Consider the following 22,745-nt stretch of genomic DNA (forward strand, 5'->3'; position numbering starts at 1 on the left):
TAAGTTACCAAAACAAAACCCAAATTCTTGGTCTAAATCAACCACACACCAGAGAGATCTTCTGGAAGGCCATGCAAGCCCAAGAAGTTCACAAAGAGTACAGAGGAATTGCATGTCTCCATGAATTATTCCAGGCTATGGAGGAACTTTCAAAGGTATCTCACATTTTAGCAACCTGCCCATAAAAGTAGAACTGCTCAGAAGAAAATGTTCACTTCTCTTCTTCCCTCTGACTCTACAAGTTACCCCCCCAGCTGCTCAGGCAGTAATAAGGAGAAGCAGGAGGGCTGAGATGAAAGGAGGGCTAAACTTCCAAAACTTGCAATCAAATACTGCAAAACTACACTTGCTCCACAAGCTCCCAAGAGTCATGGAAAGAAGCTTCACACAGTCAGAACTGTACTCACCAGGCAGACTCCTGTCTTCTGTTAATGAACATTTATTGTGGCTGACCATCTAAAAAACCCCACACTGCTAATTCTAGCAACAGAGGAGGCTCACTTGTGGTACATTCTTCCCTTCTACCACCTTAAGCGTGAAAGGTTTTGACAGGCAAACATGTGCACCTGGTTTGACTGAGAACCAAATCCTTTCTAACAGCTACCACACACAGAATTCTCTCTCCAGAAAAACCTCTGCACACTGGGAGCACCTTCCTGGGGCTTACAAAGGACACAAGAAAGCCAGATTCAATCTTGTTACCAACGTGCAACATGCAGCAGGCTCCAGACCCTCTCCAGGAGGATGGAGGCACAGGGAGCCCAGCACAGACCCCTCTTGTTTCCCCACTCACACACACACAAAATCTCCTTTTGTTTCTATTTTTCTTTTAAGCATCAGGAAAGGCACAAGCCTCAGGGAGAGCTGTGCCCCCATGCACAACTCAGACCAAAGCTCTTCATTCCTGTGTCAAAAGAGGCATCCAGGCCCAGGAAGGGAAGCCAACAGGGCTGTGCAGGACACTCCAAGATGCTGACAGCTCCAAAAGCAGCACTACCTCCATATCTGGAAGGAAACCAGCACCTTGCAGCCTGGCCCATCAGGGGATGTGAGGCTCACAAAGCAGAGGGGGCAGGGGCACCCCCAGCCTCTCCCAGCTCTGCCCAACACCCGACACCAGCCAGGACCAAGGGGGAATGCTCTAAACTTCCAGGCCCTTCCCACCCTCCCTGGGTGCAGGCCCAGGTCCCCCTTACCTTCTTGATTTGTGTCCCTTGTGTGGCAGCCACAGCTTTGGGCTTCTGTCCTACATCACTGAGGAAACTGGCCCAAAGAGCATCCTCTTTCTTTTTTTCTTCTTCTTCTTTTCTTCTTTTTACTTGCTCTACATCATCCACTTCCTCCTCTTTCTGCTCCTCTCCATTCTGCTGGGCCTTTTCTTGCTCTTTCTCATCTGCCTCTAACAAGAGACCTCCTTTCTTCCTCTTCCTGAAAGCAGATGCCAAAAAAGAAGAAAAAATGTATATGGAGCTGTTCCAGAGATTAACTGCAAGCAACATAATATTTCATATTTTTACTAACACATCCACTTTGGGAGGCTCTCTCTTAACCTTGGAGTGTATGTATTTTATTAAAAGATGCTGCTGCTCAGAAAATACAGTGAGACTGATGCAGGCAGTGCCCCTGAAGTGAAGTGGCCCCTTTCCATGCATTTCTGGGAGTATATAATGTGCTGAAACACTGGTACAGGTTGGTCCAGTGGCTGTCCCATCCCTGGAACTGTTCAGTGGTTGGATGGAGCTTTCAGTGACCTGGTCTAGGGGGAGGTGTCCCTGCCCATGGCAGGGGTGGAACAAGGTGGTCCTTAAGGTCCCTTCCAACCCAAACCATTCCAGGGTCCAGTGGTTCTGGGATAATGCAGGAGCCAGGAGGGGAGGAGAACATGGGCTGGATAGAAACCAACCTCAACTAAAGTCTGTTTATATTTACATCAACGTGACAAACCCCGTCCGTGCGTGCCTTGCACTGAAGAACGTTAATATAAACAACTCCTGCTGGGGAGGCTTTTCAGGCACGTTGTCTGTCGGGCCGAGCTTCTCCGCTCCTGCCCCTACCCCGGACGGCAGCGCGGCGTTTCCCGTTTCCCGTTCCCCGCCCCGGGCCGGTTCCCAGGGCCGTACCTGCTGCCGGGCCGCCGGGGGCTCCTCCTGCCGCGGGCCGGCCGCGGGCTGCCCGCCGGCTCCTCCTCCCGCACCAGCTCGCTCTCATCATCCTCGCTGTACTCCGCACCTGCAAGCACACACCGTGAGCGCCGGGGGCGCCGGCAGCGCCGCCTCCCGCCCGCCGCCACTCACCCGAGGGCACGTAATCGTCATCATCGGCCGAGGAGTACAGCTCCTGCTCCTGCTCCGACTCCGAGCCCGACATGCTGCGGCCCGGCCCGGCCCCGCCGCCTCGCTGCCCCCGCCCGCGCCGCCCAGAGCGCCGCCGCCGCCCGCGGGCGCCCCCTGGCGGGCAGGAAGAACGGCCGCGCCTCCGGGGCGGCGGGGAGCAGAGACGAGAGTCCGCCAGCGGGCCAGAGCGTCCCGCCGGCACTCCCAGCGTTCCTTGCGGCACACAGCCGTTCCCATGGCAGCGCGGGGTCGGGGCGGGACCCTGCTGCCTGTAGACCAGTGCTGATTGGCGAAAACCCACGTCTATCATCTTACAGCGCTTCCCATTGGCTGCGGCGGCAGGAAAGGGCCGGGCGGAAGGGGCGGTGGCGGATGGCGGCGGGGCGGGTGTGGGGATGGACGGCGGCGAAGCGGGTGGCGGTGGCGGGGGGCTCCTGCAGCAGATCCTCAGCCTGCGCCTCGTGCCCCGCGTGGGCAATGGCACCACCACCTACTCCAGCCCGCTCTCCACTTTCCCAGGTACCTCTCTGCCCGGAGCGGCCTCCGCCCGCCGGGGCCGCTGGAGGCCTGCGGGCCGCGGGTCGCCCTCACACCGTTCTCTCCGCAGAGATGTGGTACGGTGTCTTCCTGTGGGCAGTCGTGTCCTCCCTCGCCTTCCACGTCCCGGCCGCGCTGCTTGCGCTCTTCACGCTCCGGCACCACAAGTACGGCCGGTTCATGTCCGTGAGCGTGCTGCTGATGGGCATCGTGGGACCCATCACCGCCGGCACCCTCACAAGTACGGCGGGGCCGGGGGCTGTGGGGATCACAGGTTAACTTCGGGAGTGCGGGGCATGGCGGTGTTCCCCGGAATGGAGATTTCCCTTCTGGCTTTATTTCCCCCTTGTCCCACGTTTGAAATGGTTGGACCCCGTGTCGGGCATACCAAACGTGCCCAGCGGGTGCAGAGCCAAGGGGCTTTCACATTTCTGAGCACCTGGAGGAAAATCTCTCCGAGGTTTGGAGTCAGTGCCCAGACCTGGGTAATGTTTGCAGCCTGTGGGCTGTGGGTGAGGGATCTTGTGACAAAGGTGTGTCCCAAACCACCTCAACCCCCACAGCTGCTGGAGGCCCAGCAGAGTTTCAGCACCAGTTCTCCCATTGCCACCAGCATGCTCTGGTTCCTGGCTGAGGTTTGTCACCCAGCCCCAGCCCAGCGTTCCTGCCTGCTGCTGAGCAGGGGGAGGTTCAGACCCCGCTGTTCTCTGCCCCAGCCTCACATCCTGAGGCTCCCCCTCATCCCTGTGCACAGCAGCTGTCTCACGTTCACATCTTGGCTTTTCCCCCTCTCCACAGGTGCTGCCATTGCTGGAGTTTACAGAGCTGCAGGGAAAAAAATGATTCCCTTTGAGGCGCTCATTTTTGGCGTGGGCCAGACCTTCTGTGTGGTGGTGGTTTCCTTCCTGCGCATCCTGGCCACTCTGTAGCTCCTCTGGAGAGGCTGGAGAGCACAAACCAGAGGGGGAGCACAGGACCTGCTGCCTCAGAACAAAGCACAGGGAGCACAGCTCCAGCCTTGTGTTTCTTCTGCTGATTTAAGGAATTGGGGCTGCTCGCTCTTGCCTCCAGCCTGGCTTGAAATTTTAAAATTGTGAATTTTGTTACTTTTTGGTAACATTAAGTGCCAAGTGAAGCTTTATTTCTCTGGAGGGTAGGAAGATGGTTCCCAGAGGAGGAGACCCAGGTACCTGTCACCAGTGATGGACTGTAGTGACAGGACATGACTAAAATGGGGCACCAGCTGTGCTGGGGTAGGAACAGGACCAGAGTGACACTGTGTCCTCAGAGCTCACTCACCACTTTGTTGCTTGGTTTTCAGTGAACCTGAAGCTCTTTTAATGCCAGTTTTAAAATTAAAAAATTGTTTTCTTTCTGGCCCAAACTTCTTAATACCAGGTGATAGCCATAGTGGATTTGGGAGCAGCAAAAGGAGAACTCATTTTAGATGGATGAGAGTGCAGATTTGTGTCTGGGAGCTCTGGCTGTGAATGCTGCACAGGGGAAATGACTGGTATAAAAGAGATTTTGTGAATTTTATTACAGCAAAGCTCTTCTGGCCCTGTGAATGTTTTGCCCAGAGTCAAAGCAGAGTGGAGTGGGCACTCCAGAAATGCCAGGTGTGAGTGTGGGCATGCACAGCTCTCCTCAGGCTTTGAAGGAGACTTGTGTTTTCAAAGGACCCTGTTCTCCTTGACTTGCTGGGGCTGTTCATGTTGGTGTGCTGGAGCTGGGTGTCTGGCACTTTTATCCAGCTTGGATAAAATTCCTGCTGCTGCTGCTGCTGAGAGCTGCCTGGCCAGGCTGGGCTGTGACTGGGTGTCCCCAGCACAGGGACTGTGCCGCATTTTCAGCATCCAGCCCACAGTGTGCCAGGGCTGGGAGAGCTGCAGGGCTCCTGGCAGGAGCCTGAGTGGATCCTGTGTCCATGTGAACACAAATCAACCCTTCTGCACAGGCAGCACTGTCTCCTCATTAATTGTTTTAGTTTGTTTTGCTTTTAAGTGACTTTTAACTAATTGGTAGCTCTGCATTGTGCCCGAGTTGTGCTGCATGGCTGGGGCACTTGAGCAGCTCACTGGGTGCTTCCTGGGGCTGGGTTCTTGGGGAAGCTGAGGTTGAATTCCAGGATGTGGCTGGGCAGGGCAGGCACTCCCAGGGGTTTGCTGTGCTCTGTGTGTGTCCAGCTCACACGTGTGGGCTGCAGAGGGAAGCACTGTCTGTGTCCAGCCTTTCAGGGACAGTTCCCATCTGTGTGTTCATTGAATTCCTCTGGTTGCCAAATCAGTTCCTTTGGTACCTGCAGCAGAATTCCTAGGGCCATTTATCTGCCATCTCCTCAGTGCTGGAATGATTGGAGGTGGCACTTAGTGCCATGGTCTGGATGATGAGGTGGTGACCAGTCAAAGGCTGGACTGGATCTTAGAGGGCTTTTCTAAACTAAATTGATTCTGTACCCTTCAGGAGGGTACTGTCATGGAAATGGGTTTCTCTGTGCACTGACTCCTCAAGAGTGCTCTGTCAATGGTGGGAGGTGTTTTGCAGGAGCTACTAACTGAGATTACTCTAAATTTTAGCCTATATTAATTCAGGGAGTATAGATGCACAGTTTAGGAAATAATTTAATGTGAATCCCTCTCCTTAGGTGGGTGAGGTCCAAGTGGTGTAACTTATACTAAACCCTGGATCTGTGGAGAGCCCTGAGTGCTGTGCTGCTTGCAGAGAACCAGTCTTCCTGCCAGGGCAGAAACAATGAAAAAGAAGGAATAAGCTTTCTTTCTTTTCCCTCTTCCCGCTTCGTTTCAGCATGTGTACAGAGTGCACAGTTTAATTTACAGGAGTTTTCCTGGATGGATTAAAAGTATCTCATGGAATTTGAATAGGGTGGGTCTGGCTTTACCTTTCAGGTGACAGCAGACACCAATGTCCTGAGCAGCTGCTGTGCTCTCCTTCACCCTGCACTGGTGCCTGGCACCACTCAATAGCCATTAAGCTGATTGCAACTGAGAAAGCACTTTATCCATGTGCCCTGTGCACAGCAAGAGGAGGTTTCCTTGCAGGAACAGGGCTGAGGGGTGCAGGACACAAATGGGGCTGTTACAGAGCTCAGAACAAGTAAAAACTGCTCAGCAAAGTCACTCAGTGCTGGGTGAACTGAAAACCTCCTATTTTCTGTCTCTGGGGATCTCTGAGAGTCCCTTTTGAGGGGGTTCTGGTTTCTTTGAAGAGTTGGCAGCTTGACCCTGTTTGGAGTGTTTGGAGCTGGCAATGTCTCTCTATACCTGGATGCTGTGAAATTTTCAGGGAATTCTTGCATAAAAGGTGAACAATCAGCTGATTTGTCTGGACACATGAGCACAGGAGGCAAGTTCTTTGTGTCACCGTGGCGCTCACAGAGCATCCTGCACTCTGCTGGCTGCTGCTGCTGGCAACCTCCCTCTCCAGTAAAACCAGAGCTAGACAGAAAGGAGGAGTAGCCTTGAGCTGAAGCACCAGATGGCAGCTGAAGCACTGTGGCAGTTTCCTCCCCTCATTGCTTTGGCCTTCCCTTTCCATTCCTTTATTCCAACTGAGGCATATGGAGGAATCCCTTCAATTTTCATCAGGTATTCGTAGACTTTGCTCAGTCAAACTTGTCAAAAACTGCAAAGAGCTGGCAAAAACATCAACACTGAGGTGTCCTGGGCTCAGCAGTGCTGTGGGCCTCTGCTGGGGAGCCTAGACAGTGTGCTGGTTAAGGGAACACCTTCTGGAGAAGCTGCCCTGGAGGAACACCCACACGTGCTGAGGCTCCCTGTGTGGCATCCCCTCTGCCCCCACCTGGCTTCCTCTTGCACACAACTGCAGCTGTCATGAACAAATCTTTGTATGATTGAAAATCTGTACATTTTATTTTTCTACTGACACTCCTAATCCTGGTGGTGATTATCAGTAAATTCTGTAACTCTTGAGGTGAATCAGTGTTGTGTTTTACTTCTGCAGCATGACAAGGGTTGTGCTTTAGCAAATGAGCTGCACTCCTGCTTTGCTTGGGGCCATCTGCACCAGAAATGTCCTGGTTCTGGTGGTAAATGTTGTCTGCATAGGAGCTGGACCTGCATCTGCAGCCAGGCACCACAGTCTGAGGTGACCTCTCACTGCTGCTCAGTTGTTGGGGACAGGCTTAGCTGTTGTCCCTGTCCCTGAGGTGACATGCTGGGGCCCTGCAGCCCCTAGGCTTGGTGCTGACTGCTCCCAGCCCTGGGGCTGTTCCACCCTGGGCCAGTGGCTTTGCTGGGCCAGCATTCAGTCCCTGCACAGCAGCTGGGCTCTCCTGGGCGTGCAGGTGCAGGAGCCCACAGCTCCCCTGCCTGGCTCTGGCTAACCCCAGGCCAGAGCAGAACCTGCACTGCAGGGCCAGCGTTGCTGTTTATGGATGTACAACCGCCACAGCCCGACACGGGCCAAACAAACATTTGTAAGAGGGTGGCAGCTGTGCCTGGTGGGCATTTCCAGAGGGCTGGTAACCACCACGCCTTCACTGCTCCCCCAGACTCCCAGAGGAGCGTGCTCCAGGATCAAAACTGGCCTGAAAAATTCACATCCCAAGTCATGAGGAATGCAGGAGGCTTTATTGGCAGTAAAAGGTCAACACGTTCTCTTGGTTTCCTCGTGTGAGGATGATGGGGGGTCTCAGGTCCTGAGAGAGGGTCTCCAGCCAGGCCATGTACAGGGAGCTGGGGCAGCGGCCCTTCCTGCCGATGGGCGGAGTGCTGCAGACAGCGGGGAGGGGCGTGAGGCAGGGCCGGCACCGAGCCCGACACAGCCCCGTCTCAGTCCAGTGCAGGTTAATTCCCTAAAAAGGGCCAACACCACATCCTCCCACCCGACAGGACCCCAGCTGGAGCCCGTGGTGTCTTCCAGGGGCTTTTCCCTGTGGTGCAGCACTCTCACAAGAGAATCAGGGTGTCTGTACAGGACCTCCCCACCCAGGGACGGGTGAACATCCCCGAGGGATGATTCCCATGGGGCAAGAAACAGGCGTGAGGGCATTACTGGCACTTACATGGCTATAAGTGCTGCATCCCGTGAGTAATCCAGCAAAATCTCATTCAGCCTCACTTGTCGCAGCGACTGTGGAGCAAAGAGCATCGAGAAACAAAAAATAATGGTTTCCAAAAAGACTAAATTCTGTCTAAAAGCAGGAGACCCTTTGCAGGAGCTCCCCTGGTACTGGTGCTACCTTGGCTCTGTTTTTATCGACTTCCTCATCAGAAATCTTCCAGGGACAGCCCTGTCTCATCTCATTCACTGTGGCCTCGTCTTGGAAGCCATCGTTCAGCCTGAAGGGAGCGATGAGTTCATCAAATCTCTTGACGCTGCAACACAAGCAGACAGTGCAAAGGAAGAGGGTCTGGGCAGGTTTGGGGGCGCTGTGGGGGCACGGGGAAGGGAGGGGGAGTGGTTACTGCTCTGGCCGGGGTTTCTGGTTGATGTCAGGGAGGATGTGGACCTCATGGAAGCCGAGGCGGAATTTGCTCAGTAGAGAGACAATCCTAATGGAGGGGAAAGGACAGATTTTCCCAAAGTTAGCAGGGAATGGTAGCCCTGCCACAGCAGAGAACCCTGCTGCTGGCCTCAGTTTGCACATTGGGTTTTCCCACTCTGCAGCCACATTGATTTCCAGAGAAGTGAGGCAAAGCAGCCAGGTCAGAGCTCACAGATCCCATTATGGCAAAGCTGGGAGGGCTCAGCAGGATGGGAAGCAGCTTGTGTCACCACCCACAGGACAGTGGCAGTGGCCAAGTGGCCAAGAGCTGCAGTGGCCACCAGCACTTACGCCTTCCTCTCCTCGTCCATCCTGTTGATCTGCCCGCCGACAAACACCCGGATTTTGCACTTTCCCCAGCGCTTCTTGCGTCCCAGCAGGTAGGGGATGAGCAGCGTGAGACCTGGCCCCAGAACACCCGGTGGGAATGCAGCAGGGAGCCCCAGGCTCACCAGTGCTTCCTTCCTTGGTGCCAAAGGCCAGGGATGTCCTGGCACCATTTGGCACTACTGAGCCCGCCTGGGCACTGCAACGGAGGTGCTGGGCTCACATTATCTGGACAGATAGAAGGTGAAGGTTACCTCCATCATCAAAGAGCCAGTAAATGTCAATGGTCTTCTTGCCCTGCTTGCTCTGGAAGATGGTGCTTGCCTGCTGCTCACTGGCCAAGGTGGTGGGGTCCGCTGCTAGGGCAAGAGGGTCCTGCTATCAGCAAAGGGCACCACCAGCCACAGATTAAAGGCATCACTTCTTCCTGGTCCCAGTCCTGCTCCCCAGGGCTTGAAACCCCCACCCTGCCTGCAAAATAATCCTCAGAGCTGGGGATGCTCTGGGTGGTTACAAGCCAGGACCAACCTACCTGTGCCTGGGGCTGCTCTGCTGCCAGTGCCGTTCTCGGGGTGCTCTGCTGCCTCGAACGTGGGGTTAACTGAGGAGGGAGGAGAAGAGCAAGGGCAGAAGAGCAGTGCCTCACTGTCCCCATCCCTTTGATCCCAGCACAGGAGCAATGTCCTGCCAGCACTGTGGCCTTTGTCTGGGGACATGGTGCTGGCTGGCACATGCCACAACTCCATGACTCTGTGTATCCCTGGCCAAGCAAAGCCACTTACCATGTGCCTGCAGCACTCGGGAAATGTTCAGCCCTTCCTTCATCCGCATTACGCACACGCCGTACTTGAAATCGAACGCGTCGCTGGAAGGAGGGAGGAGAGGGAGTTAATGGAGGGTGCACTGTCAGCCCAGCTGGAACCTGAGCACGTGACTGCAGCCGTCAGTGAGGCCACCAGCAGGTGCCAGTGTCCCCAGGAGGTGGAGGAGCCAGTGTGGCCGTACTGCAGGATGCCCACGTAGTCCTCCAGGCTCTGGGGAGATGCCGTCCGCCAGTTCCTCTTGTAGCCCAGCACTAAGATGTTAGGTCTCATCTTCCCGAGGCCAGCAGCCTATGGATAGATGTCCCCATGAGACCCCGCTGCAGGGACAGACGGACACAGGTGGTGTCAGTCCACTCCATGGGGGAGCAACACAGGGGGGTGCCTGGAGATCGTGGAGAGAGGTCAGAACTCCCCCAAGCTGTGACAAAGAGGAGGGACCCTGCTGCTGGAAGGCCAGTGATGGCTGTACCTGGATGAGCATTTGGACACCACTTCTCAGATCCTCAGCCACCACATCTGTGTAGAAAGCCTTGATCTTCCTCTTCATTAGCCACTTAGTGTGGCCATCTGCCATCAGCCGGGACTCCGGCATCTTCTGCTTCCGCGGGCCCTGCAGGAATCAGGAGCAGGAGCTCAGGGAGCCCCTTCCAACTGCAACAAGTCTTGCCACCAAGGACTTCTAGCTCTTCTCTTCCCAAATCATTGGCAAGAGGTGGATGTAACTACTGCACACATGGGAGGTTGCAATCACAGCCAAGAAAACCAGTGAATCCAGGGAGTCGACAGCCAGTGCACACAATCCCAACAGTCCTGTGGGTGCAGATGAGCTGGTTCTTACTGCACCCAATTGCTCTGGAGCCTTCAGGGCTGCAGAACCCCCCTGTCCTCTGAGCAACTACTTCATCCTTCCAAATCTTCTGCAATTAATTGGCAAAGGGAAGCCATAAGCCCACAGGGACATCCTGATGCTTCACCAATATTGCTTAATAACTCAGAGCGGCTTCCAGTTGACACATTTCACCATCCAGCAGCACACAAGTGGGCACATTTCAACCTCCACCCTGTATCCAGCAGGATACAACCGTACTCCCCACCCCATCACCCACTGGTGGCCGGAGCCCCCAGGACAAGGAACCAACCAGCTCCTGCAGGTGACTCACAATCAGCACGTTGCCACAGAGCATCAGGCTGAGGTTCTTGGTGAAGGTCCCCACAAAATCCACCAGTGCTGGGCGGAAGTTGGGTGGGCCAGTCAGCACCAGGCACTGTGGTCTGCAGGCAGGGGAAAAAGAGAGCGAGGAATAGTACTTTGGAGGCATCCAGCCCTTTTGGAATGAGCCATGTTTCTTCTCCCATGCTTGGCCAGTGGCAGCCATAGGGAGCATCTTTAGAATGAGAAAACATGTGACCTGAGGCTCCAGTTTCACTCTTTGGTCTTTTTATATCAGATGAGACCAATGTGTCTGTGTCTGCCTGGTACAGGGAGGGCAGGGTTTGCCCGGATTTCTACCGTACATGGCACACACGTGGGATTTTAAAGAGACACATTTTGCTGTACCTCCTGGTTACTGAGGGTGGTGGTGAGGGTGTGGCCATGGGCATGATGCCTTTCTGGGTTTAAAGGAGGCAGGAGCTGGCTCTTTATCCCACTCCCTCCATGCCCATCACTGCAACGAGCTGCCCTTGCCTGTAGTTCTTGATGTGCTCATCCACTTCGCTCAGCCCCACTGAGTAGTTGAGGGCCATGTTGTAGGAGCTGGCTTGCATGGAGGAGCCCCAGTTGACATCTGCACAGGGAAGATGGATTAGCAACAGGGCCAGACACCTTCTGGGGCATCACCAGTGCCAGGTTACCACCACCCACCCGGCTTTTTGTAGAGGACATATCCCAGGAGGAAGATGACGATGCCGAAGGCAATGAGGGCTGCCCACCAGGTCAGCAGGAACATGATCACCACTGAGACGGCAGCTCCAAAGAGTGCAGCCCACTTGCTGTAATACCGAAAGGAGGGTCGCCAGCCTGCACGCAAACACACACACACAGAGCCGCTGCCGGGAGGGGGAGCCGCACCCGGAGCCGCCGCCGCAGGGCACGGCTGGCGGGGCACAGCCCACCTGGGGAGTTGGTGATGGAGGCATGGAAGCAGCTGAAGTTGATGAGGGCGTAGGAGCAGAGGAAGAAGTTGGAGATGATGGGGGCGATGGCATTGAGCTCGGCTGTGGGAGGGGGAGAAAGAGAGCGAGCTGTCAGTGGTGGGGACTGAGCCACCCTGCTGGTGGTGGGCTGCAGGAGGGTATCGGGGCAGCAAGCACCCACCGATGAGGATAAAGCCAACAGCAATGACATAGGTGAGCATGTAGCCACGGATGGGCTCGCTGTTCCTCCCATAGCCCTTCCCAAAGAAGCCAATGAGAGGATAGAGCTGGTCCTTGCAGAGACACTGCAAAGAGAGACACAGTGGGGACAGCAGGGACATGGGATGGCAGTGTCATGGTGGCTCCTGCATCCCTAAGAGCAAGGGCCAAACTGGAGCCATGCCCTGTGTTGACAGCAGCACCCTCCTTGCCTCAGGGCTGCTCATGGATGCAGAGCCCTGCACCAAGGAGCATCACCCACTGCTGAGCTCAGGGAGAGGAGTTGGGGTGTGCAGACACCACCCCCTCACCTGGAAGACTTTGGGTGCTGAGACAAGGCAGGCCAATGCTGAGGAGAGGGTAGCACCAAAGATTCCTGCTGTAATGAGGGGGCCAAATCCAGACACCATGCTCATGCTCTGCATGAAAACCAGGGGATCAGGAACCCCAGCATCTCTGGTGCACCAACCTTCACCCCAACCCTGAGGGATTTCCAGCCCTAGACCCCATCCTGCTGCATTTCCTTTAATATTATCCAGGCAGCAAAGTCCAGCCACATCCAAAAGCCCACTCCCTGGTGCCTTGCTGTTAAAAAATGGCTGTTTCAAGAGCATGGATGCCCCCCAGGATGGCAGGGAGGTGCCAGGCACGCAGCTGCCTGGGAAAGTCATCCATTGCAGCACAGATCTGGCCAGGAGCAGGAACAGGGGCTGGCCATGGTTCTGAGCAGTACCTGGTAGTAGTTGCTGAGCCCATATCGGCAGCTCTGCTGTTGGGCACAGGCAGTGAAGTTCCAGCCAAAGCTGCAGGCCAGCCCCTCACAGCCTGGCGAACCCACAGCCACGCTGTCGTTCAGGCTGCCCGAGGCGTCTCGCACCACACAGGCACCTGGGGGACACACAGGGCCAGAGCAGGGCTGGAACCTCTCCACGGTTTCAGGAAGCCCAGCCCCAAATCCCATTGCCTGTGACAACTCCCAGGTCCCTCATGGGGCTTTGAGCAATGCCAGGAGCTCCACTGCCCACCCAAGATGACTTTGCCCCATGTTGGGGTAGGAACAAGGTCTGGCACCTGTGGCACTCACACTGGGATATCAATGCCAGTGTCCACAGCTTGCTACTGGCTCCTACACATCCGATTCCTCCCAAGCCACCTATTTTGGGTAGGGGCCAGCCCACCCACCCAGCCTCACTTACCAATGGTAGCAGAAAGCACCAGGTAGGACATCGTGGTCCAGAAGATGGCCATCAAGGTGCCCTTGGGGATGGCCACGGCAGGATCCTGCCCAAGGGAGTTGCAGAGATATGTAAGACAGCTTTCCAGCAGCAGTGCTAACGTAGGCAGCTTATTTGTGGCTGCTGTACAGGAGGAATTTTAATTCACTGTATCACAAAGCCACAGAGTATCTCCTGGCTGAGCCCAAAGTTTCCATAAGAAATAAAACAAAGTCCAAAGGTTGGATCAAAATGAAAGCCCCAGGGAAAAAAGGGCTTGAGCCCTGAGAAACACTGGCTCAGGCAGCAAGAGTCACAACCCACCTTCAGGTCACCTGAAATGTTGGCCCCAGCCAGGATGCCGGTTGCGGATGGGAAGAAGATGGAAAACAAGCCAAAGAAGGAGCCCTCAGGTCCACGCCAGTTGGGCACAAAGTTCTGAGCAAAGATATCAGCTGGGGAGGAAGCAAAGGAGAAGCATTTAAGGCCTCTTGGGTACTTTTTTCCTGGCTAAAGCACATTAGCACTAGCTTGGTGCTCTCCCCAAACTGCAGCAAAGAGCCAGGCTTCAGAGATGCACTTGGACCTGCTCAGTGCAACTCCAGTCTGGGTGGACCCACCTCGGTAGCTGAAGAAGCCCTTTGCTTGCTTCTCAGCAGTGGCTGGGATCACTGTCCCCACCAGGTAGTTAATGAAGGAAACCAAGATGACCAGGAAGAACAGTATCTGTGCCTGCCAGACCAGAAAGAGCCAGCTGAAGAACTGGGCATTGGGGCACAGAAAGAGTGAAGAATGCATTTGGAGAAACCCATGCCCGTTTTTGGGGAGCTACAGGCATCCTCTGCTCCTCAGATGCCTGGTGGCCAGCAGGGACAGCTCTTATCAGCCCAGGAGAAAAATGTGAGCAAGAGAGAGGGTTACCTTGGCCTCCCATTCCATGCCAGCCAGGGAGATGCCCAGCAGCACTGTCACAGTGATGACCCCAATGATTCGGATGTCATTGGTGGGGTCCACGATGAGGGAATTGTGCTCCTGAGGAAAGGAAACTATTCACAACATGGAAATAATCCTCTTCCTTACCAAACCACTGTTTTTAGTGAGTTTTAGCAGCCACTGTTTGATTATCAGTGGTCCAATGGTAATACAAATATTGATAATCAACACAGGTTGTGCAAGGAGAAGGTGGGGATGGAGGGGTAGGGGAGACACTGGGACCCAGAGGACCCAGAGCTGCTCTCCTACCTGCAGCAGGTCCCGGACAGTTTCAGCAAAGCCCACTGTGTGCATGGCCACAGCCACGGCGTTTGCAAAGGCAAAGATCAGCCCGATGGAGCCGCCCAGCTCCGGCCCCAGGCTCCGCGAGATCAGGAAGTAGGTGCCTCCTGAGGCAGGGAACACCCATGGCATTACTGCTTCCCCCACGTTTCTGGGGTTCCCCCACACCTCACAGCCCATGCCAGGAGCTCACATCCATGGGGCAGCCCCAGGATAAAGAGATCCCTGGAGTGGCTGGGAAGGAACACACTACCTGACTTCACTTTGCCATTGGTGGATATGGCAGAGATGGACAAGCCGGTTATGGTGGTCACTGTCACAGACATGAGGATGATGAGCCATGTCAGGGCTGTGGGGAAAGGGCATTGCTTCACTGCTGTACCCCCCAGCCTTCCCTAGAGTCCCACCACCCCCCAGGTGTCTGGGTGATGATGGGCCCAGTGCCACTGTCCAGCCCACAGCGAACCACAGCACCCACCGATTCCTGCCTGGGCGGTGATCCAGGGCAAGCGCAAGTAGAGGATAACTCCCCAAATGTTCAGCATGCAGCGGATCTGAGGGGGACAGAGGGGACCTGGCCATCAGGGCATTGGCACCTGGGGATGGCCAAACCATGCCAGCTCTGCTGCTCCTCAGAGAAAACCACCCCACCGAGGGAGGCAGGGAATTGCTCAAAGCACACGTGCTTGCAAAAATACAGACATTGGGAAAAATGCAAAAAGGGTAAAATGCTTACCAGGTAGGAGGGCAGGAGGATGCTCGTGGGGGATGGTCACACTCACCATGACGCCCTTCACCCAGCCAAAGCGGACAGGTTCTGGCTCGGAGTCTCTGCCTGGCTCCCCTTCTGCCTCCTCCAGCCCAGCCTCCGGCCCGGCCTCTGGCAGCCCATTGCTGTGCTGCAGGTCCGACACCGGCGTGCGAAGGCGGCTCGGGTCAGGCTGTGGGACGAGGGGAAGGCAGGTGAGGGTGGACTTCAGGCAGCTGTCCCTGGAGGCAATGCTCTGGCTGAGCACACAGCTGGATCCTCTGGCTTCTCTCAGGGCCTCCTTGGGGACGTGTAGTCAGCACAGCACCAGTTATGGCACCAAGAGGCAGGAGACAGTGACCCACCACAGACACTTTGCAGGGACCAGCAGCATGGCCAGGGGATGCCAGAGATGCTGTGGGTACAGCCAAGCCCCCTGTTACCTTGAGGATGGAGTGCAGGTCAGCCAGCGAGGGCCTGCCCTTCCTGGGGTCGCCCACCCCCTTGCTGTTGGCGTAGTGCTCGTAGGCTGGCACCACATCCACCGTGTTGTAGCCAAAGGTCCTGGTGCAGAGGGTGCTGCTGGACAGCTGGGTGGGCTGGACGCTGTCACAGCTGGACCCCTCGGTGGGTGTGTAGGGAGCCCTGCCCCCCTCCTCCATGCCCAGGAGGGTGCTGATGGTGAAGCGGCCGCTGCAGCGGGCTGGGGGCACATCTGGGACGGGCAGCTCGGCCATTGCCCCTGCCCAGCAGCCTGCCAGGTGGGGACAGGGTGGAGAGGGGCTTGCCGGCTTTATACCCCGCAAAACCGGAGCGAGGTGACCGGCACACACCCACCACTGATGCTAATAGAGGAAAGGAATCAGCCTGAACCACCTCGAGCTGGTCAGGGGGAAAAAAATAGCTGGAAGGGATACCAAAACCACCATAATGGGCATCACTGCCTCCCAGCGCTCGATGGGGGCAGCGATAACAGATTTGAGATTAAGTCCCAAGGACAGATCAGCAGAGAAATGCAGCGCTGAGCTTGCCTCCGGCCCCAACCCAGGAACATTCAGTTCACAGGGATTTATTATGGAAAAAGGGAGCAAGACTCCCACGCACCCTCACCCTTCCCTGGGATATTGCCCCAGACCCGTCAGATCTCGTAAATCATCCTGGCTGGTCTCCAAGGTGCCGCCTGTGGCACTGAGCTGGGCCGGATGTGGGCAGGGGAACGGGGCCTTTATCTCACAGTGAAACCAGGGGGAAGGGGGGAGTGTGACATCAAGGGATCTGAGGGATGCTCCAGCTGGAACTCAGATTCCAGGCTGCTGGAGAAGACAGGGTGCACAGAGTGGCGTAAGTCTGTCTGTGTTTGTCCAGGGCTGGGAGCTGGCAGCTCTCAGTACCAGGCAGCAGAGATGCCCATGGTCCCACAGCCCCTTTCCCCTCCAGACCCAGGGACAGGGTACCCCTGAGCCCCCAGGGCTCAGAACTGCCCCCAGTTCCATCCCTGAGTCAACAAGCCACTTAAACCCTTGCCCCCATCACACAAAAAACAAGATGAAGCTATGTGGCCATAACCCCACAGCAACAGGAGCTGAGGACAGGGGGAGGGATGGGCGCTTGTTTCACTCCCCAGCCCCTGTCACATGGGCCACCAAAGCAGTTACAGATAAGATCAGCAAAGACAGCAAACAAGGCCGGCAATAAAGTTGGAGGGCAGCCCATTGGAATTTCAGCTCCGTGAGGCTTTGCAAGTTAATGGAAAATTGGGCCTGCCTGCCTCTGGCTGTCTTTGCATTCACACACAAATTTTGACCTGATTTTTGAGGACTTGCTCCAGCCCCCTTGTTTGTGTGAGGGCAGACGGCTGCTGTGATCAGCCAAGCCCCGTGCAGCCGGGGGAAGCTGAGGGCAGCAGCCCGGCCTGCATCCCTGCTCAGCCCTCGCAGCACTGCAGGGCACCTCGGAGCCCGGAGAGCAGGGACAAGGGCGAGGTGAGGATGAGGGGAGAGCCTCACCCCAGAGCACCTCACACAACAACCTCCACAAAGTGGACACCAGCTTCCTCTCACAACAGATGCACCAGCAGACTCACACCCAGCAGAAGCGGCTTTATTTTAGAACCTCACCGTTTCATCAAAACCGCTGATTTGCCAAAAGCAGCACAAATCAGTCTCTTAGTGGGGGGCCTGTTAAACACAGCACAGTCAGAGATGCTCCGGAAGGCACAGGAGGGCTCCGGAGGCGGGCGAGGAGCGAAGCGAGTGGTATGATGCAACCCTGGTGTGGTGAAATAGCCGGATTGTAGGAAGCGCTTGCCGTCGGCCTGATTCACAACACCAGCTGCAGCAACAATACCGGGGCAGCGGCGGCGCTGGGAGCTGCGGCAGGGAGGGAGCTCCGAGCCTCCCCCCAGCCCCTCCACTCACACGGAACAGCTGCCAAGTTGTTTCTGCAGGGCTTCCCCTCACTTCCAGCCGATCCCCCAGTTTGTTCTGGGTACTAAATGCATCAAATGAACCCAAAATCGAGTTAAGCCGAGCATGGTGCAGTGCATTACACAGCTTCTTTTAAAGACTGCCTTGCATTACACAGCTTCTTTTAAAGACTGTCTAAGTGTTACATTCCAAAAGGCTTCAATGAAGTTTTAATTGACCTGTTTCCATCCCTGTGGAAGAGGGAACCTACCCTGAGTGACACAGGACACACAAATGATGCAGGGGCTCAGCACTGCAAACCCACCGTGCAGAGCCGACTCAACTTCTCAGCACCACAGCAAAGGAAGCCTGTGAAAAGAAGAGAGATGGTGATTCAGCCAGCTGCCAGTAACCTCTCCCAGTGGGAACACACAGGTCATCTCCCATCTCTTCCAGACACCATTTCTATCTTTCCAACTTCAAACCCAGAGAGAAAGAGGACAAAAATGCTGGCACAGGGACATGAACAGAGGCAGTATTTGAGTGCTGTGTCACCCCAGGGATGCAGAACTGGAATTAACAATGTCCTCTCACTTTCTCCAGGCTGGAAGGAAAACATTTTACTTCTTTGATAGGCTGGGGTGACAAGGGTTAGGAAAGTAACAAAACCAAAAGAAGTGCATTGAATTAACTTTTTCTGAGCACAATTCCTTCAGCTCCTGCAAGGAACAAGGTCCAAGCAATGTCTCAGACAAATGCAGAAGTAGTAGGAAATGGTGGTGAACAGAGAAGTCACCTCATTTAGCAGGTCTACTCCAGCCAGGGGGTCTGGAAAACATAATGAAAAATCAGACTGAGATGCAAAATCTGCATTCAGCAGGGAAATCCAAGAAAAGGCAGAGGAGTAGGAATGTAACCCATAGGCAAGTACCCTGACTATGGCCAGCATATTCTGGAGTAATGGTGAAAATACTTAAAAGGATTCATTTTGTTGTCTGGACTAGAAAAACCTCACAGGGACAGCTGAGAATACAGGACCCACTGACACCAGCTTTCTTAGTGTTTAAGAGGCCATCAAGGCACATTTCAGCAGTGCCAGTTCCCACAGGAGCTGACTGTCTTCCCTTAGCTCAGTGTAGTTCTTACCAGGTTAACCCTGGGCAGATCTTTTAACTAATTTTTTCCCTACTGGGCAGGTAACATAGAGCAGAACTTTACAGTAAGTATTTCTAGATTTCCCTGCAACTCCCCTGTAAAACCAGACCACCTCACTCAGCCCTTGGTCCTTGGAGGAGGTGCAGCTTTAGGAGCTGCTGTGCTGGAATTGCAGCATGTGTGGATGTTTCAGAACCACAGAGCCACACAAACTGTGGGACACAGACCTGGAGACTGCCTGCCTCTGCTGCACCCACACCAGAACAAGATTGTTGCATGCTCTCACAGCAAACACCTTTTCACTTTTCCCTCTAATCTCCTGCAGCAACACAAGCTTCAGCTGTATTTGACTCAAACCAATGAGTCACCCTTGGGATGCATCTCATCTGTCTGGAGGATCTTTAGTGCCAGGGATTAGTCCCAAGGTAGGAAAAAGCAGATGGAATTATCCTAAACTTAATTTGTGCTTGCTTTGTGTATAAAGAGCAGAGCTCCACTGACGTAGAGAAGATTTGTCAGTTTTTTCTCAGAATGAATTCAGCTCAGATGAACATCCCTGGCTCTGCTGCACACTGTGCACTACTCCCTGTTGTAAAGGGAGTGCATGGTGACACCACAGACTATACCAAACAAAAGGCATGAGTTTAGTGACACCCCAAAAAACCCTTCCAGCTCATAACCTATTCAGAAAAGGCTAAGCTTGTAAATTAGCAAAGTCAGAGTAATGGTGCAAAACCTGAAGGAGCAGAAGCTGATTGTTCTCTCCAGCAGAATAAACAAGATGTGGAGGGAAAACAGGGACATCTGGAAAACCATGGGGGTGCCTTATTCAGCAAAGCACACAATGTGCATCAGCATCTACCTCAAAGCCCTTGGAGTCATGCAGGTCTGCCAGAGCCAGGCTCAGGCACTGAGCTGGAACCTGCCACTCTGGGCAATGTGGGAAGATGGATGGGATGTAACATTCACCACCTAAGAAGAAATCACAGGGCAATCAACAAGTAATAAATTAACTCCAAATATCTGTGGCTCTTTCTGTTATACCCACAATCTCTTACCTTGATGGAAATGGGGCTGGTCTTACCTTTTCAGGGTTAGTCTTGGGACTTGGACTCCCTGGGGTTTATTTCCCATCAGTCCATCACAGAAGGATCATCTTGAATTTTGAAAGATGAAATAATTCAGTTTCTGATGAGCTTAAAAAGCGACCAAAACCTGGAATAACAACCACTGGGCACAAAGAGAGGAAACTTTGTACAGACATCAACTTTCCCAACACCCAAGAAGGCTGAGAAGCACCAGAAAGCACCTGCTAGAGCCTCCTTGAAGGGCAGATGGAGAAAGGGTACTGTACTGCTTACAGAAGGTCCCCAGGTTCAACACTGGACATCAGAACGTGCCAGGGAGGCAGCATGAGAGCTCTCCTGAGCAGGGGATGGGCAAGAGGCAGGAGAACAAGGTCCTGAAATGGCAGCACTAAGAGCTGAGCCCCAAAGGACTTCTGTTCCTGCATGAATGGCAGATCAGGGAGAGGGAATTACAGTGGGGAAGGTGGCCCTCACCCTTCCCAGACTCCAGCAAACATTGTCCCTCTCTTGCTCAGGTCAGTGGTTGCCTGAGGACAGGTGCAGACCTGCCAGACTCTGTATGGGAGGTGATTTCATGCTGGGAGTAACTCAGGCACAGGGGCTGAGCACCAGCAAGGAAAACACAGGAGCAGGGACATCCTGCAGGACTGCACCTGGGGCAGCCCTGGCCCCACCACCGCTGTCCACAAACAGCAGGGAAGGTGCCTGCTCTCCAGGGAACGGGATCAGTTCTTATCCGAGATATGCCAAGAAGCATTTCTACACAAACACACCAGAAATGTTAACAGGCAATACAGCTTTCCACTCACCTGCTGACATGTTTGTTAGGCAAGTCCAGCCCACTCCCAAATAACTCCTTGGTAACTCACCAACTCCCCTTTACCTGCAGGGTGTTGTCCAGGTCTCCCTCAGCCTTCAGTTGGGACAGTCCTGGCCATGCTAGAGGAGCACTCCAGGCTGTACACAATCCCTAGCTCTATCCTCTGAGGGCCCAGCAGCTGGTTTGCTAATGCTGAGAGACATGGACTGGAGTGACTGGCAAGCCCTTTGCTTCCTGTCCAAAAGGTGGGCAAAATTTATGCTACAACATTTCTGGTGAAAAAAGTAATTAGGAAAATTGTCATCATGTCAGTCAGAAATTCCTCCATCCCAGTAAACAAAGACATTGCAAAATGGAGATGAATTCTCTCCCATGACAGCTCTTACCATACAAAGGCTGAAATCAGCCCCTACATTTTGCTGCCTGGTCTGCATTCCAAATGCCTCATGTTCTCATACCCCAGTAACACAAGAGGGTGAGACAGCAGCAGGGGAGCAGCAAGAGCAACCACCAACATTCCTCCCATTTTTTTTTAAAGATAGGCAGCTATAGTAAAACTAAAAGCTTTTCCTGTAACATGCTCCTTGGGCTTTCACTCTCATTTAAATGTAGCTCAAAACACTTAAAGGTAACCATTTTTAAAGCCCTTTGCTTTTGTAGGGCTCACATTTCCTGCTAAAGCAACAGTAATATCCACCCACACCCAGCACAGCCTCACCTGGGCCTCTCTGGTTCAGCTTCCTCACTTCTGGTGAACTCCACAGGGGCCCACTTGGAATGCAACTGACTAAAATTCACGTGTTGCTCACAAAAAACTCTCCCACCAAGAGATACCTGTTTCCAACCCAGCTGTTCCTGCAGAAGCTTCAGCAGAGCTGCAGGGCTGTGAGCCCCTGGCTCAGCACAGGGGTCTGTGCAGCACACAGAGCAGCAGCACATGTGCCACACGAGACAATGGGACAGACTGATGGCAGTGTGTCACAGGGGGACTGGGGCATCACACACATTTTCAACACTTAATATGCATCCAAAACCCCCTAAAGCTTCTCAGCCCTAAGTACATTTAGCAACAAATCAGAGTTTTCTTCTCCATATCCTCTTCTGCTATAAAATTCCTGTCCCTACTACAGAGCTATGATTTCTTTTTCTGCATAGCCTATTAACTAATTAAGAGTAAATTTCTAAATGCAAACCAACTGAAAATAAAATTAATAAAAACATAAAAACACAAGAACCGGTGAAAATTAAAATGTCAAAAACAAATATCAAAACCAAAGAAATTTATTTGTCAACAAAAATACAGAATACAAAAAATGACACTGGTCCCATGGGCCCTCTGAACGTACTACAGACAGGCACAGGCTGCTGCACCCCAGGCAAGCTGCTCTGCTAATTCATGAGGATCTCCATTTGCACCAGTCTTGCATTCGTGTCTCCTGATGTTCTGTATGGGATCATCCCAGCAAACATTATCAGTGCCCGAGCCTGAGCCTGAAGTTGCTAAAAGAGAGAAAAACAAAGTACAGTTACTTTAGTACAAAAAAAAAAAAATACAATACTCTTCAAACAAACACATGTAATCTTTTTATCTCAGAGCTGCTCTCTAGAAAAGGAACCTCTACATTGCAAAGAAAATCTAATTATTCCCTTTTCCAACCATTAAAAGCATGTCAAGTTACTCTTTTGCTTAAAAAATAATCCCTTCTTATTTGAGAATACCCAAGAAAAAACATTTTCAGTAATGTGGGGCATTGCTGTACTGCAGCAATCTTGTAATTTCTGCATGAACTGGGCTTTCCCATGGCAACAGGATTCCTTCCCACCTTGCAAAACAAGGTTGATCCTGTTGAAATGCAGCATAAATGTTCTCAAAGCAGAAGCACTAGAAATGAATCAGAGATGCCCCACACACCTGGAGATCTCCAGTATCACCCTGCAGCAAACCAATCTCCTCAAAGGCTCTTCCTGCCAATAACACAACGAGAGCAGAGGCACCAAGCCCACTCAGACCTTTCCCAAAGCAACCAAATCCCTTCTTGCACAGCAGAAGACTATAGAACAGCTGAAGGATTTCAGGAATAATTTGTTTCATTTGTTAAAACTGTTAATAAAGTAAAAGGAAAGTAATTTCAATAAC

At 53.5% G+C, this 22,745-nt stretch overlaps 4 protein-coding genes across 8 annotated transcripts in view; 1 reads left to right on the top strand and 3 right to left on the bottom strand.

The window, feature by feature from the left end:
* The window catches only part of CFDP1 (craniofacial development protein 1), a 59,429-nt gene extending 57,019 nt beyond the window's left edge, over positions 1 to 2,410 (bottom strand). Inside the window, exons 1-3 of the mRNA XM_054296178.1 lie at positions 2,295 to 2,410; positions 2,121 to 2,229; positions 1,197 to 1,428 (exon numbers count right to left, since the gene is read on the bottom strand). Of these exons, the coding sequence (XP_054152153.1) occupies positions 1,197 to 1,428; positions 2,121 to 2,229; positions 2,295 to 2,367 (414 nt within the window). The 5' untranslated portion in view covers positions 2,368 to 2,410. The remainder of the gene's footprint in view (positions 1 to 1,196; positions 1,429 to 2,120; positions 2,230 to 2,294) is intronic.
* Positions 2,411 to 2,728: 318 nt separating this feature from the next.
* Positions 2,729 to 4,488, top strand: TMEM170A (transmembrane protein 170A). The gene is made up of 3 exons (XM_054296183.1): positions 2,729 to 2,852; positions 2,941 to 3,111; positions 3,669 to 4,488. Exons 1-3 carry the CDS (start codon positions 2,729 to 2,731, stop codon positions 3,797 to 3,799), a joined length of 426 nt encoding a protein of 141 aa, XP_054152158.1. The 3' UTR covers positions 3,800 to 4,488.
* A 2,988-nt stretch (positions 4,489 to 7,476) lies between these two features.
* SLC12A3 (solute carrier family 12 member 3) lies at positions 7,477 to 16,853 on the bottom strand. Of its 2 annotated transcripts, none has more exons than XM_054296185.1 (26): positions 15,584 to 16,853; positions 15,175 to 15,333; positions 14,871 to 14,946; positions 14,646 to 14,741; positions 14,360 to 14,499; positions 14,039 to 14,149; positions 13,738 to 13,849; positions 13,442 to 13,572; positions 13,100 to 13,184; positions 12,637 to 12,791; positions 12,215 to 12,322; positions 11,866 to 11,989; positions 11,664 to 11,765; positions 11,413 to 11,568; positions 11,236 to 11,335; positions 10,709 to 10,820; positions 10,018 to 10,158; positions 9,730 to 9,836; positions 9,507 to 9,589; positions 9,257 to 9,325; positions 8,979 to 9,083; positions 8,689 to 8,800; positions 8,318 to 8,404; positions 8,092 to 8,227; positions 7,915 to 7,982; positions 7,477 to 7,621 (listed from the first exon to the last, which is right to left on the bottom strand). In XM_054296185.1, the coding sequence occupies exons 1-26, from the start codon at positions 15,875 to 15,877 to the stop codon at positions 7,480 to 7,482; spliced, it is 3,111 nt and encodes a 1,036-aa protein (XP_054152160.1). In that variant the 5' UTR covers positions 15,878 to 16,853; the 3' UTR covers positions 7,477 to 7,479. The 2 variants fall into 2 exon arrangements, with proteins under 2 accessions (XP_054152160.1, XP_054152159.1); XM_054296184.1 differs by having other exon boundaries at positions 15,175 to 15,258; positions 15,509 to 16,853.
* Positions 16,854 to 21,201: 4,348 nt separating this feature from the next.
* NUP93 (nucleoporin 93) overlaps positions 21,202 to 22,745 on the bottom strand; it is a 79,259-nt gene continuing 77,715 nt past the window's right edge. For 3 of the 4 annotated variants that reach the window (XM_054296171.1, XM_054296172.1, XM_054296170.1), the window contains exon 22: positions 21,202 to 22,108. In XM_054296171.1, coding sequence (XP_054152146.1) covers positions 21,998 to 22,108 — 111 coding nt within the window. In that variant the 3' untranslated portion in view covers positions 21,202 to 21,997. The remainder of the gene's footprint in view (positions 22,109 to 22,745) is intronic. The other variant, XM_054296174.1, reaches the window with a different exon arrangement.

Source organism: Melozone crissalis, unplaced genomic scaffold (assembly GCF_028551555.1).
Source record: "Melozone crissalis strain CALT ecotype California unplaced genomic scaffold, PUWL_Pcris_2 ptg000007l_1, whole genome shotgun sequence".
NCBI classification, from domain to species: domain Eukaryota; kingdom Metazoa; phylum Chordata; class Aves; order Passeriformes; family Passerellidae; genus Melozone; species Melozone crissalis.

Bases quoted from the DNA above. Each gene is read 5' to 3' on its own strand.
- TMEM170A (XM_054296183.1), top strand. From the start codon at position 2,729: ATGGACGGCGGCGAAGCGGGTGGCGGTGGCGGGGGGCTCCTGCAGCAG. The intron at 2,853-2,940 runs GTACCTCTCTGC...TTCTCTCCGCAG, and splicing joins CCCGCTCTCCACTTTCCCAG to AGATGTGGTACGGTGTCTTC. The intron at 3,112-3,668 runs GTACGGCGGGGC...CCCTCTCCACAG, and splicing joins CACCGCCGGCACCCTCACAA to GTGCTGCCATTGCTGGAGTT.
- SLC12A3 (XM_054296185.1), bottom strand. From the start codon at position 15,877: ATGGCCGAGCTGCCCGTCCCAGATGTGCCCCCAGCCCGCTGCAGCGGC. The intron at 9,590-9,729 runs GTACGGCCACAC...CCCTCCTTCCAG, and splicing joins GACTACGTGGGCATCCTGCA to CGACGCGTTCGATTTCAAGT. The intron at 7,983-8,091 runs GTAGCACCAGTA...TTTGCTCCACAG, and splicing joins TCGATAAAAACAGAGCCAAG to TCGCTGCGACAAGTGAGGCT.